Consider the following 14,547-nt stretch of genomic DNA (forward strand, 5'->3'; position numbering starts at 1 on the left):
GAGAGAGAGAGAGAGAGAGAGAGAGAGAGAGAGAGAGAGAGAGAGAAAGAGAAAGGGAGGGAGGGAGTGTGAGAAAGGGAGAAAGATGAAGAGTTGGAGAACGACGTCGCGACTTAATCCTGGCTTTTCTAATCCTCCAAGTATAAACCCGTACCTTCAGCTTCTGATCAATCTTCTCCTCGATCGGAGTGCTCATCTTCGTCGCGTTGATTCTCATTATTCTCGCGCGCGATCAGTGATTGCACCCTATCCTTGAGGATTCCTTCCGTTGCTCCAGTTGGCCTCGACGATGAGGCTCGCGGTAGTCACTGCTGACATCAGCAGGCACTACACAATAGTTATCACGACTTCCTAGCGGCGAGTCATTCCTCGCGACGGCGACGACGACGAGCCTTCATGGTACGCTGGCTTCCTACACAAGAAATAAATCGTACGGAATTAGATAGTTTCCGTGCTGAAGGAGTCACAGAGTTCAGAGGAATTGATACCGGTATGTTTCCGATCTTCGTTTCCTCTGTCGTGCTGACTTCTCTGAGATTAGAGTGGTCTTCTCGAGAGTTTGGACGAACTACGTCGCCTGAGTAATAATAATGTAACTTTTTCTCTAAAGCGGAAATGTGAAAAGTGAAAATTGTTATCATCGAAGGCCACACAGCAGATGATAGGTCTGTTTTTTTTTCATATCTCAGGACTGAACTTCTTGCATGATTTATCCTTCTTCCTTTTCTTTTCACAGAACAGTGCAAGTTCAGTCTTGCGATATAAAAAAAACAGGCCTTATATCTGAGGACATTCTAGAAGCGTCCTTAACGTAGAGACATCTTCTAAATGTCTTCAGGACATCCTTCGAAGGTTTGTATGGAGGGGGGGGGGGGAGGATAATGAAGAAACTTTTGACTTTTCACGTTTCTGCTTCAAGATAAAAGTTACATGATTGCTTTTCTGTTCGCGCACAGGAACCGCATCTTCCGTAGCCTACGGCATCGTGTTCTGTGAACCGATCTGGGAATTCGAAATCTCTGAAGGAATCTCGTTTCTTAAGCCTTTCGTTCACGATGCTAGAAATCGTTACGAGGTCTCGGATGGAAAAAGAATTAACAAATTATATTTGAACGGTTCAATCAATTGATCAATTCTGTCTCCGTCCGAGATCTCGGAGCGATTTCTACTCATACAGCACAGACTTTTACGAGACGTCCCAAAGACGTTCAGAGAATGTTCCTAAAATGTTCCGGATGAAGTGTGATATATGAGAGTAGCATCGTGAACACAACCTAAGCAGAACAAATCATGATGACGTCAAAATGATGATTAAAATGAATCGTAAATGATCGAAATAAGCGCAACTTTTAATAGTCATTTTGGAACCATCGATGTCATGTTGACGTCTTTAATGTCAAAATGACGACAAATAACATCAGCTTGTTTGCTTAAAACTTATGCTCAAGCAGAAACTTATTCTCAAGTCAAAATGGCCCCAAAATCATTACTAACGATTATTTTTTTATGTCATATTGATATCTAAAAGATCATTTGTTTATGTTATATTGATGTCAAAATGATATTAAGACATAAAATGAGGAATAATGTCAACCTATTTGCTAGGAAGCTACGCTTTTTACTACGGAAAGTTATATGCTCGCTGCTCTATTCGCGACAAGATTTGCATCTTTCGTGGACGCTTTTCGTATTTCTCTATCTTCTTCTTCCTCAATTGGCAACTTGCCGAGCTCATGAAAGCGAAACGGCCAGTATAATAGACGAAATATACCTTCCGCAAGATAGCCGCAGAGAAATAAAAACCAAGTCAACGTCCGAGTATACAAAACACTCTCAGCAGAGTTCATCGGAAATTTTCAAAAAATAATTCACGCTCCTCTACCGTCGTCCTGCCTCGAGAAGACCCGCTCCGGAGTGCCGGTACTCCATCAGAATCGTTTCTAGCGTATCCTACTGAATTCACCGGAATCGGAAACGCCGGTTTCGATCCCTCGACTTGCCTCGACCGAACTCGAGACAAGCGACTTATCGTCCCGACGACGACGACGTCGAAGACGACGCGAGCGGAGTCAACTGGTCCCGGTTACCACGAGACAAAGTGAGAGATCGTCGGCTCTGCCCGTCGAACGTTCGCAATCCTACCTAAGCGACGCGGTCGGCTGGGCCTGTCCTTGACGACGCGAGCGTGCGACCTGGAATCCCTGGAGAAGACGCGACGGGATGCCTCCGGGGAGCTCAGCGGACATCAGCGGACACGGAGCCAGATAGGCAATTGCGGATGCGAGTGTCGACCAGTACCGACCGGCGCACACACTTATCGCGCGGACTGGCTGGCTGGCTGGCTGGCCGAAAGTCCGCGACGCGCATCGATTTACGCGAGGCACCGCGCATAAGCGGCGCTCGCTCAGGCGCGGATCACGCGAGGGATCACGGCAACAATTCTCCCCCACCCCCTCCTCCCCCGTCGCCCTCGTGGCGACCCTTGGGGTCCAAACCGCGTGCGCAGAAGGATATTTCGAGACAATTAAATTTCGTGAGATAACTTGGTTTTTAATTACGAACACGTTCTATTATGTATGGTCCTCTGTGCAATGCTTCAATTTGTATACCTTGGAATGCGTAACTTCTATCTAAATAAGAGCCCCCGTTTTTTTTAATAGATAGAAATTAAATTCATGCACAAGCGATTTTGATTGAATTCCGGCTAACTTAATCGACGATTCATTTATTAAGCCATTAAAGCCCTGTATTATATTTCGTTAAAATTAATAAAATTATTATAACGTTCGTTTAATACATGAAATAATGGATTAACCAGATGATGAATTATACAGTCAGAAATTTTGCCTCAGGCGATTCTATCGGTTGAATCAATCGTCGATTGAGATAATCGGTTCAATCATCCTGAAATGAAAAAGAGTTGGAAATTATTCATAATCTGATCTTTAATTTAAGATCTTAAGTCTAGTTTTAGATTAAAAATCTATAATCTAGTTCCATCGAATAAAGTAGCTGTTTCAAAATTATAGTAATCTTTAAACAATCTTGAATATGAGATTGGACTGTGAATACTGCCCTAATTTCGAGTGTTCTGAAGGGACCAGAGGTCTGTTTTCTGTAGCTAGTACACTTTTGAAACTTAAAGTGAGATAGATATTTGATGAAAGTGAGAAAAGTCCAAGCAAAATAAATCACGATAACGTCAAAATGGCAATAAAATTAATTATTCAAAAATGATTTAATGATCATTTCGATTTGTTCTGCTTGGAAATAGTTCTATTGCAGTCCAATGCGTGAATAAAAATCGGACCTCGGGCCTTTAACAAGCTGGCCCTGATCGAAGCCCCAGCAGTGTATTACGGCGGGAATTTTAAAGACACTTGAATATATCGGCGATCATCCACAAGTTCAGAGAGTTCAGTGTAGAGAAAAAAATTAATAAAAAAAACGAAAGTTTTTATTTGTGTAATCTACTCAACATGTCTACCATTGTTCTCAACAAAAGTTAAACATTTTATCCAATTAAGAAATTTTCCCAAAATGTTTGTCTAATCTCTAATGCCCTGAATTGTACTGCATCGCTCTGTATAAAATACAACACTATAATCCTGTTTAGAATACAATAAATACAACATTGTAACTGATATCAAAATTATATTGTCTTTAGCATTAATTTGATATTTGCACATATTTTATATACAATATTAACATCCAATAGATAAATGTTCCTATCTATTTCTACTTCACATAAATTCATTTATTAAATGATACTAATTAATTAATAACTTATTGTTTTGCTTATTATATATTTCGATTGAATTATACCTACGTCTCAAATGCCTCCACACATTTCAAAATAAAAGTATTGTCACTATACAATATAAAAATAACAATGTATAAAAAAATAACAATGTATTTAAATAATAAACTATATATGTACACATATATTTCAATAAAATATATACATACATAATATGCATAATGAATTATGTGTACATATAATTTCTTTTTGCTTTTCATCTTTACATTATTATGTGTAAAAAAAAAGTCTTCGATATATTTTTACATAATGTAATATCACATATAAATAGTTTATAATAATATCAAATATTTTTGTCCTATCTTTTTTAATTACTTCGAATTATTTTATGACAAAATATTATAACACATATTATAAATTGTGACACTTAATCGCAAAATACGCTTTTAGATATTCTGAATTTAAAAAAAATTTTCAAAGAGTATTTCAACATAATTTAATTATATATAATTTATATATATAATTTATGGAATAAATATAGAGATAATTAAAATATATAATTAATTATAATAGCACCATGACTAAAAACAAATTATACATCTAAATTTATTAATTTAATACTTTTCTCTGCCTTATAAATTATACATGTTTAAAAAATTAATTCATATGCATAAACTTTAAATTCAAGGCAGGATAGCAAATTATCAAAGACCTTCATAAAATATTAATTACATTTATCTATAAACTATACAATCTTCATAAACAATGAAGAAACTTAACATTGTATTGTTTCAAATTTATCTTTGATCATCATTTATCCTTGATTACCTTAATCATAAAAAAAAGAATAAATCAGCAGATGTATCTCTCAAATATTCATTAAAACACAATTACACAAAGTTTCTATACATTCATAAGTAGATCCTTTTTTATTATCACCCAAAATAGCAGGGCGTTAAATGTGTTCTATAAATAAATTTAAAAATACATTTTTTTTTTACTAAATGATCTAGAAAATAATCTTCTTTAAGAAATCGTGCGACGCATTAATCACTCCCCAACTAATAAAGGACCTCATGTAATTCAAGTGCACGCCTTTGTAGAAAGAAATTAAACTTCGATTCCTGGAGATGTAAATCTCGCGAGTCACAGCCAGAAATCTCTCATAATCGCCGCCAATCTTCGACTGCATGTGTATCTTGATTACATTCATTGGATAAAACACTGTGCTGGTGAAGCCGCCGATCAGGGCGCCGCTGACAAAGTTCGTCAACAGCGACTCCTTCTCACCTAGCAGTATCTTCGACTGATCCCGCAACATGAAGAACATCAAATTGGATAAGCCGTTTCTGTATATGATAGGAACCATACCACGATAACACTCAGTCACTCCATGATTTGACAATAGATATCTGAATGCGTGGGAGGTATTCTTGAACTTTTCATGATATCGCCAATCTTGTAGCAACGTTTGTACTCTTTCAAACGGCATAAGGAGAGCTTCCACCGTACCGGCTACATTCGCTGCTAATATTTTAGACAGCACATCATTTTCAGTTAGCAGACAGAGCCTCCGCTTGCATCCTTCATATACGCTAAACATCAAACTGAGGGACAAAGTCTTTTGACATAGAGGCGGCAAAATTCCACGATACAGCAAGCGTATTCCCTCTTGTGATATCTGCCCGACCGCGGCATCCACAGGTACGCCTTCTAAAATCTGAATATTATAATACAATGTTTATATTGATATTGGAAAATTACAGCAGAATTTATTAATCCCAAATAGAATATAATACGATCATATTAAGTCTGTTTTGTAACTGACTTCAAAGAGCTCTTTACATTAACAGTGAAGTAGATATTTGATATTTGACAAGAAGTTCAATGCAATAATAAACGAAAAATTTAATGATAATCCATAAAACTCATAGATTTGTTTTCTAATTTGTAGCTAAACTAGTATACAGAAAGTGAGATTTTTAGAACTTAAAGTAAAATAAATATGTTTGATATTTAGTGAAAGTTAGAAAGTTTCAGTAGAAACACAGTAGACACAAGATTAGAAAACAGATTTTATAACTTTATTTATCATTTATAAGTGAATGATTTATAAATAATAAATCAGGTCACAGTTTTTATGATACTGTTATGACATTTAGATTCTATGTGGGATTCTATTTACACTATGCAAAATACCTGTCTAAATGTGATTTTATTAATTGGATAAGTGACAGAGACATTGATGACAGCAGCACCCCAACCACAAAAAAATTCTTTAACATCACTATCATTAAGTCTCAGAACTGAATGCAATGGAATCTTCTCCGATGTCACGTTACTCATATTAGACTAATTTTTAGGAACAATAGATACATCCAAGAAGAAAAATACTCAATTGTTCTAATTTTAAATGTATTTTATCTCCATCCAATGATATTCGTGGGTGTTGCATTTTGAACCAAGTATTTTCTATCTGAAAGAATAAAAGCAAATATGAACTATTATTGATGTTTAGAACATTCGTCTTTATCTTTTAGATTTATGCCTTTAGAGACATAAATTATATAATGTTTAGTTCAGCTGTTTAAATCTAATTCTTATTATTCATATATATATATATATATATATATATATATATATATATATACATATATATATAATCCATATTTATATACATTACAAATACATATTATACATATAATTTATTATTTACATATATTACTTTTACATTAGGGCAATTTTAACGTACATAAATTTATGTCTCTATACAAATATACCAATTCTCATATTTTTGTCTGATCAATAATAAGGTATTATGTATTCGGATAATACAAAAGGACATAACAGTATAAATCTTTGATTATATTATATAATCTAACCTAATCGTATCACACGTGTTCACATATTTTTATCTTCTAATTATTTTCTTCTAATTTATGTTTCGTTTACTTTTCACCATTCAACCCATAATTATGAGATATTTAAATCGTTCGGAGGTGCCGTTTCAATCATGCCTGAGATTATTCACAGCTCCTTACATCATGATCTTATCATCACTAAATTTTTAAACTCCTATCTGATAGATTGATATCACTTCATATCACCTGATATCTGTTTCATCAATCACAGCTGATCAATGTTCGTCCATAGATCTACTCGATATACTCAAGAGTGGTATACTCTATAAAGTGTAGAAACTCCATTTATTTCTTTATACTTGCTGTATATACGATCCAAAAAAATAGTGTTCCTATTATATAATATTTTTTGTACCTAATAATAATAATTAATGTATCTAATAAACAATGTAATCACATGTTTATAATAAATATAATAATAATTTATAATAAATATAATAATAATAATAATAATACAAAAAGTATATATAAGAATTAAATTTTTATAAGATGTTATATAATTAGCGTTCATAATTCCATACCTGCTTTAATAAAGTGGATCCTATTCCTAAAATCGTCTGTATTATCGACTAAACTATATAATTTTTGTATAACAATTACTTTTTTTTCCCTTTTACCGATTCGAAAATCCTTTTCTAGGATTAAAATATACGCATTAATACATGTCTGTGGAGTCTACTGAGAACGCCAAGAAATTGAGATCTTTACCATTTCTTAGTCCAATATAATGCTCCAGAGTTGTCACATCTTAGGTTATTTTATAGTTCCTACTCACTCCAATGCATTCATTAAAGTAACTAGAAACTATGACAGGAGCATGTTAGAGTACGCGACGCGAACAAACCTCTTAACAACATTTATGGTCAACGCGATGTTACAAATGTTTTGAAGCGTTTTTTTAATTGGTCAGTTAGTAAAATTCTTTCTTTTAATTGGTCCATCAGACTTCTCAAAGTATTTGTAGCGAGACTTTGACTACAGCCTATGTCTATTGTTGGAAGGCACTTTTTTAATTCAGTTATGAAACTGGCCAATCACAATCACTCTATTCTTCAGAGGAATAGATTGGCTAATTTCATATGGATGTTACTAACCTGCCGCAAAAACGAGTCATTGAATGAGACAAGACGGTAAAGTGGCTAGGTATGCTTACCGAGCGATTGAATATGATTGGTTGGATCTATAAGTAACAACCAATTATACTAATCTGCTCGGCAAGCAGATTAGCCATTTTGTCAGCTTGAACGAGTGAACGCGCCCATTAGAAGAGCATACATCATTATCCAATCCAATCTTTCCTTGCGCAAGGAAACTCTTTCCATTATGATTTAGTCGCTTAACAAACGGCGGAGTTAGTGTTTCTAAGTAGTTTATACGTAGTAGTTTATAGCAATAATTGTTTTTATTAGCGCAAATATTCGTTCGGTGATACGTTACAATGCTTCGCATCGCTAAGATTTTTTCATCAACTACCCAAAATATCAATAAGGCCATTGAGGCATCCTTGGGATTTAACATCACGTCCAGGTGAAATGTTTGTCATTCATTTAATTCGAACAACCTGTTGCCAAACTTGTTGGAGCAAACTTCCAATTAGGAAATCTTATCATATCATATTCATCTTCTGACTGAATACATTTAAATTGCCAATAAAATTTGATTTGCATGCAACGCAATATGTTTGTTATGTTGAATAAATAAAAACTCGTTTTTTAACTTAATCGAATCACATTTATTTACAAAATTTGCATGATGTGCGTGATATTTAGCTTCGATCACGAATGATTGATAAAAAATGAATTTATATGTACATCAATTTGTAATTCCATGTTGATATTTTTAGTTTTAAACATCTGACTTTACATGGACTTTGGACTGTGCTCTGTAAATATATGTTAATCAAGCATATATTCATAGTATTGCATACATAAACGTTATTACGTTCTGTATGATATCTATAATTCTATAGATATCAACAGTTTAAGTAACAGTTATTTAAATACTTGTCCTATTTATCGGGTCCTAAGTTCACAAATTCTAAATGTCTAAAAGTGGGAGATTGAAATGTATGCTCATTCTAGCTAGTCTATTATACACTGGAAAAAGAATTTGATTGCATTAATTGGAATTCTGATTGAAAATGGACAAAATAGAACTTTCTGGTTGAATCTATTATAATTTTAATTAAAATTATCAGAATTTTGATTGATGTGATCAGAATTTTCTGGTTCGTTCATTTTCAATCTGAAACTTTAATTAATTTATAATAGAATCGAATTTTGTATTTAAATTGTCTTAAGTTTAATTTTAAGATGCTATAAATGAAGATGTAAAAAATCCATATTAGAATTCATATTAAAATCTTACAGTCAAAGAGTAAAAAGAAGAAAATTTAGCAGAATTAGACCTAGTCGACCCTAACTAAAAATAACATAACATCAATATTTTGTATTTAAAAATATAAATATAATATAATACATGATGTTATATAATAGTTATGTTATATAATTATATTGTTGATGAGTAATGAAATTACAATATCGATGACCTTTAGTTAGTGTGAGAGACTGAGAACAAATACCGACTTAAGACTCCTTTGCACAGTAAAAGAAATTTTAAATTAAACAAGAAGTAAAAGAATCAATTCAATATATGTGTAACATCACAGTATAAGTATATATTATTTATAAATGGAAAATATAATTGGAAGGTGACGCGGATGAGATTATATTTATTTATAAGATGACTCGATATATAAACGATACAATGATATTCTAATAACATAATTACAAAATTTTTGATGTAAAAAAAAAGATTTTTTTTCTAAATTTTAAGGTGCTAAAGTCAAATCTGCTCTCAAAAAAAATTCAAATTTTAAGATCACTTTATATCATGTTAATTGTTAGCATTTCTTTTTAAATAATTTGAATGCGACAAGTGAGTAAGGTGAATATTTTCATTAGGATTTAATGATAATCAAAGATATTGGGACGAAAACATATTAAGTAACTATTATTAGATTACAATATAATATTTGATTCTAATATGTGAAATTGATTCAAAGTCATAAAAAACAAAAATTAAATTCAACTCTTTCGATTTGCTCTCTAATTTCAATAAAATTTTATTGTATGTATGTATATTTGGGGGGGAGGTGAAATGTCTTATTATGTCTTAAAAATTAGATCTGATGGAAATATTTCAATAATAAATTTGCTTAAGGTTGAAAATTGCTCCAAAAACAAAAAGAAACAAAAATATTTTCATATGCTCTTGCTTTACAAAATCTTGCATAAAATCTTATAAATTAATGTAATATGTAATACATAGTGATTAACTATATCTTGACTATTATATGTTTGTTATCAAATAATTTATTTTAATTTTAATAATATTAATACAACTAAGTAATGCTTCTAAAGTAAATCAATCATAAGGTTGTTGTTTATTCATAACAAAATAATAAAGTCTAGACGTTTTAATTATTATTAGGTCATCTTCAATAGTGTTTGAATATAACCTTGGTGAAAATTTTTCTCAGAATTTTTCATATAATTTTTCAGAATTTCTATATAATTTTTCAGATTTTCTATATAATTTCATAACTTTCTCACATCTTTTATACGAATTGGAACATTTCTTAGAAAATCTTTTCTCAGAATTTTTCATATATATTAATTATAAAATATCGTAAGATTTCCAAGATTTTTTATAAATATGAATTTATAAATATGATTCTTGATGAAATATTATAAAATCTAAAAAATTTAAAAATATTTTTTAAAAATAATGGAATGAGAAATTTCAGAATATTTCAGAATTCACTTGTATGAAAAATTCTGAGAGAAGATGTAAACTTTCCGAATTTTTCTGAGTATTTCTGAAAAAAATATTCCAATTTGTAATAAAAATTATGAGAAAAATTTTCGCTAGGAAATGTTTAAATAAATTCGTCATTAAATTTCTCTTATTGTTCTCCTGTTCATTATAAATAATTGTCTTAAGACATTCAAAAGCATTTACAATTAAAATAGTTAGACAATATAAACAATATAAAATATAATTGAAAATATAAATTGAGAATGTAATCATTTAAAATTTCGCTCGTTTATCACTCGCCTATTTTTATTTTAATTATGGACATTGATGATTACTGAACGCAGATGTTTGGCTACCCAAGCGGCAGTGAACGTCAAGGAAGACAAACCACGAGAAAATGCCATCACAAAGGAGTCTCAATCTTTTACCATGAATCTCTTCCGTGGCCAATTGCAGTTGAATCAAGTATGCCCATTCCCTGAACCCATGACTCAGGATCAAACTGAAACATTAAAAATGCTGATTGATCCCGTGGAAAAGTTCTACGAGGTAACTACCTTAAAGAGTACAATAATCGAAATACAAGACTAACTTTTATTAAACATACTTTTTTTTCTCTTTCAGGAAGTAAATGATCCGGTTAAAAATGATCAGAACGCGTACGTGGATGAGAAAACGACAGCTGCTCTCTGGGATATGGGAGCATTCTCTTTGCAAGTTCCCACGGAATTTGGCGGATTAGGATTAACGAATACCCAGTACACGCGAATCGTTGAGATATGCGGTTATCACGATTTGGGCATCGGTATTACACTAGGTGCGCATCAGAGTATTGGATTTAAGGTAAAACTTCTCACGACTTTACTTTTTACTCGTTTTTGACGGTTCTTCTAATAATAATGATATTCATATAATAATTATTATATCTTTTAACATTTTAATTGATTTGTCAATATTCCAATGAATCATATAAGTTTATTCTAATTTTTGAATTTCAACGATTTCGTTATGATTATGAGTGAAGATAATTAAGTATGCTGAAATGTCTCATCATATCATTATTGTTTTTGAATAAATTTAACATTTCATTTCTTTATCTCTTATGCTCGTTCATCGATCTTGATTTTATTTTACTTGCTTAATATATATGAAGTAAATCTTATTTTGTTGTTTTTCAGGGTATACTTTTGTACGGTACACCGGAACAGAAAGCTAAATACCTGCCTCAAGTAAGCAATGGCAAATTCGCCGCTTTCTGTTTGACGGAACCGACTTCCGGTTCCGATGCCAATTCAATACGTTCGCGTGCTATTAAATCCGCGGATGGATCGCACTATGTTCTCAACGGCAGCAAAATATGGATTTCAAATGGCGGCATTGCCGAAATCATGACTGTGTTCGCTCAAACACCTATCACAGATCCGAAAACGGGCGAAACGAAAGATAAAATAACTGCTTTCGTTGTGGAGAGAGGATTCGGTGGTGTCACCAATGGACCGCCTGAGAAAAAAATGGGTATCAAGTGTAGCAACACGGCTGCGCTCTTCTTCGAGGACGTTAAAATCCCAGCAGAGAATGTTCTCGGCAAGGAGGGTGAAGGTTTTAAGGTATAAAATTTCATAAAAACTTTCGTTCTCGTCTTTGAGTATCATAAACATCGTTAAGTAAACAAATGTGTTTAATACAAAATCTACTTGTATCTAATACATAACGCAAATACAATATATTATATTTAATAAAAATTTCTTTTGCATGAAACTTCGCGAATTATTTACTTGAATGCTACTCGAATTATATATTCATTTTATTTGATTTCAGGTCGCCATGAACATCCTAAACAATGGGAGGTTCGGTATGGCTGCTTGTCTATCTGGTACCATACGTTACTGCATCAACAAAGCCGTGAATCATGCAACACAACGCCTGCAATTCGGTCGCACATTGGATAATTATGGCACAATACAAGAAAAATTGGGACGCATGTCTATACTACATTATGTCACTCAGTCCCTCGCGTATATGATTTCTGGTAACATGGATTGCGGAAGCCAAGACTATCATCTAGAAGCCGCTATTTCGAAAGTAATTCTGTTCGAATAATTTGCTTATGTAACATTCTGATACATTTTTATAGATAAGTATACAGACTTGATATTTTAATGGATCTGGATATAGAGATAATCCGAAACACATAACTTCTGTATAGAAAATACTCATGGAAGCCTCAAAAACATTATCGAGACAATACAAACATTTTATCTTCGATAAAAATATTAATAGAGAAAATATAATTATTAATTTATATATTAAAGTTACATTTTTTTTTCATTGTAGTGTTTCGGGTCTGATTCCGCGTGGTGGGTGTGCAATGAAGCTATTCAGATCTTAGGAGGAATGGGTTTCATGTACGAAACCGGTCTAGAACGTGTAATGCGCGACTTGCGTATATTCCCAATCTTCGAAGGGACAAATGATATTTTGCGTTTGTTCGTGGCGCTTACTGGTATCCAATACGCCGGAAGCCATTTGAAGGAGCTACAGAAGGCTTTCAAGAATCCTTCCGCGAATTTAGGATTGATTGTCGAGGAAGCCACTAAACGTGCAACTAGAGCAATCGGTTTGAAATCGCCGCCTACGTTCGGGAATTTGGTACATCCAAAATTGGCGGAAAGCGCCGCGCTTTGCTCGAGGGTGAGAATAATAATTCGAACGTATAAGCTGGGATTCTAATACAAACGAATTTGCATTTTGAAAAATTATAATTGCAGAGCGTGGAAAATTTTGGTCAAGTTATAGAGTCTTCTCTTATCAAATATGGACGAGGCATTATAGACGAACAATTTATCCTCAATAGGATCGCGCAAGCCGCTTTTGATACATATACAATGGCGGTTGTTCTAAGCAGGGCGACTATGTCATTGAACAAGAATCTGCCTAGTGCAGAACATGAGTTATTAATGGCACAAACTTGGTGCCTGGAGGTATGGATATATTTGTGTCATTCTTTATTAAAATCTTAGTAAGATCAAGTATTCTATAATCATTTATAATTTCTTAAATTAATGAATAAATACAGGTAAGTATATCTGTATCTAAGTTGATCTATCATAAAAAATATATTTTTGATCAAGAATAATTAACTTATTTTCTAAGATATTGTGTTATAAATATTATTTGATCCTGCTAGCTATAATGTGAATATACAATTTATTTTCCAATTTCTAAACGCAGTTACTTAATGCGTTATTTATTGTTACAGGCATCAAACCGTGCTACAAATAATCTACAGCAAATCAGTTTCGCCAAACAATTAGATATCTTTAGTAACCTAAGTAAAATTTCGAAAAATGTATGCGACGTCGGTGGGTGCGTACAATTAAATCCAATGGGCTTTTAAGACTCGGTCTATATATTTTATGGGACATAATTTGTGAAGTCTTAAATTTATCTGAGTTTTATCACGTTAGAGATATCGAATTATTTACTACAGGAGAAAAAGAAGAGAATTCTTATATCTAATTTATAGAAAAACATATCAAGTGGAGAAAAAAAACAGAATTCGTATAATATTTCAATTTATAATTTATAGAAAAACGTATAAATAATAGTACAAATACAAAGCAACTTTATAATCGACTGTATGTTTTTTCCGCGAAAATGCGTACGAAATAAGCAATTAACAATGTAAAAATTAAACTTAGTAAGGTGTAAAGCATAAATATTTAAAAGTATATATAGAAAATTATGTATTTTTAATATCTCTTTATATCTCTTTACACGGAACGACGATTCCAGATGTATAGTTATACAAATAATGTGATCTATTTGAAGTTATTTTTTCTTAGATGCTGTTTATTCATTTTATATATCCATCAGTTTCGTTAAAATAATAAAAATAATTTTAATAAATCACACCATGTTAAGTCGTCTTTTACAATAAATTAAATGAAAGACTTTAAATGGGAGAAGTGTATCATCGTACGGCATATACATATATATATATATATATATATATATATATATATATATNTATATATATATATATAT

The 14,547-nt window shown here is 32.3% G+C and overlaps 3 protein-coding genes across 3 annotated transcripts in view; 1 reads left to right on the plus strand and 2 right to left on the minus strand.

Moving 5' to 3' along the window:
• The window catches only part of LOC105622409 (gamma-1-syntrophin), a 12,109-nt gene extending 11,892 nt beyond the window's left edge, over nt 1-217 (minus strand). The window contains exon 1 of the mRNA XM_012203835.1: nt 155-217. Coding sequence (XP_012059225.1) covers nt 155-217 — 63 coding nt within the window. The remainder of the gene's footprint in view (nt 1-154) is intronic.
• A 4,552-nt stretch (nt 218-4,769) lies between these two features.
• LOC105622410 (solute carrier family 25 member 51) lies at nt 4,770-6,106 on the minus strand. Its single transcript, XM_012203836.1, has 2 exons — nt 5,960-6,106; nt 4,770-5,480 (listed from the first exon to the last, which is right to left on the minus strand). The coding sequence occupies exons 1-2, from the start codon at nt 6,104-6,106 to the stop codon at nt 4,770-4,772; spliced, it is 858 nt and encodes a 285-aa protein (XP_012059226.1).
• A 2,013-nt stretch (nt 6,107-8,119) lies between these two features.
• On the plus strand, nt 8,120-14,245 carry LOC105622411 (very long-chain specific acyl-CoA dehydrogenase, mitochondrial). Its single transcript, XM_012203837.1, has 8 exons — nt 8,120-8,208; nt 10,845-11,049; nt 11,125-11,343; nt 11,679-12,107; nt 12,319-12,582; nt 12,835-13,191; nt 13,269-13,481; nt 13,760-14,245. Exons 1-8 carry the CDS (start codon nt 8,120-8,122, stop codon nt 13,895-13,897), a joined length of 1,914 nt encoding a protein of 637 aa, XP_012059227.1. The 3' UTR covers nt 13,898-14,245.
• The last annotated feature ends 302 nt before the right edge of the window (nt 14,246-14,547 follow it).

The sequence above is a fragment of the Atta cephalotes genome (assembly GCF_000143395.1).
Source record: "Atta cephalotes unplaced genomic scaffold scaffold00044, whole genome shotgun sequence".
In the NCBI taxonomy this organism is placed as follows: Eukaryota; Metazoa; Arthropoda; class Insecta; order Hymenoptera; family Formicidae; genus Atta; species Atta cephalotes.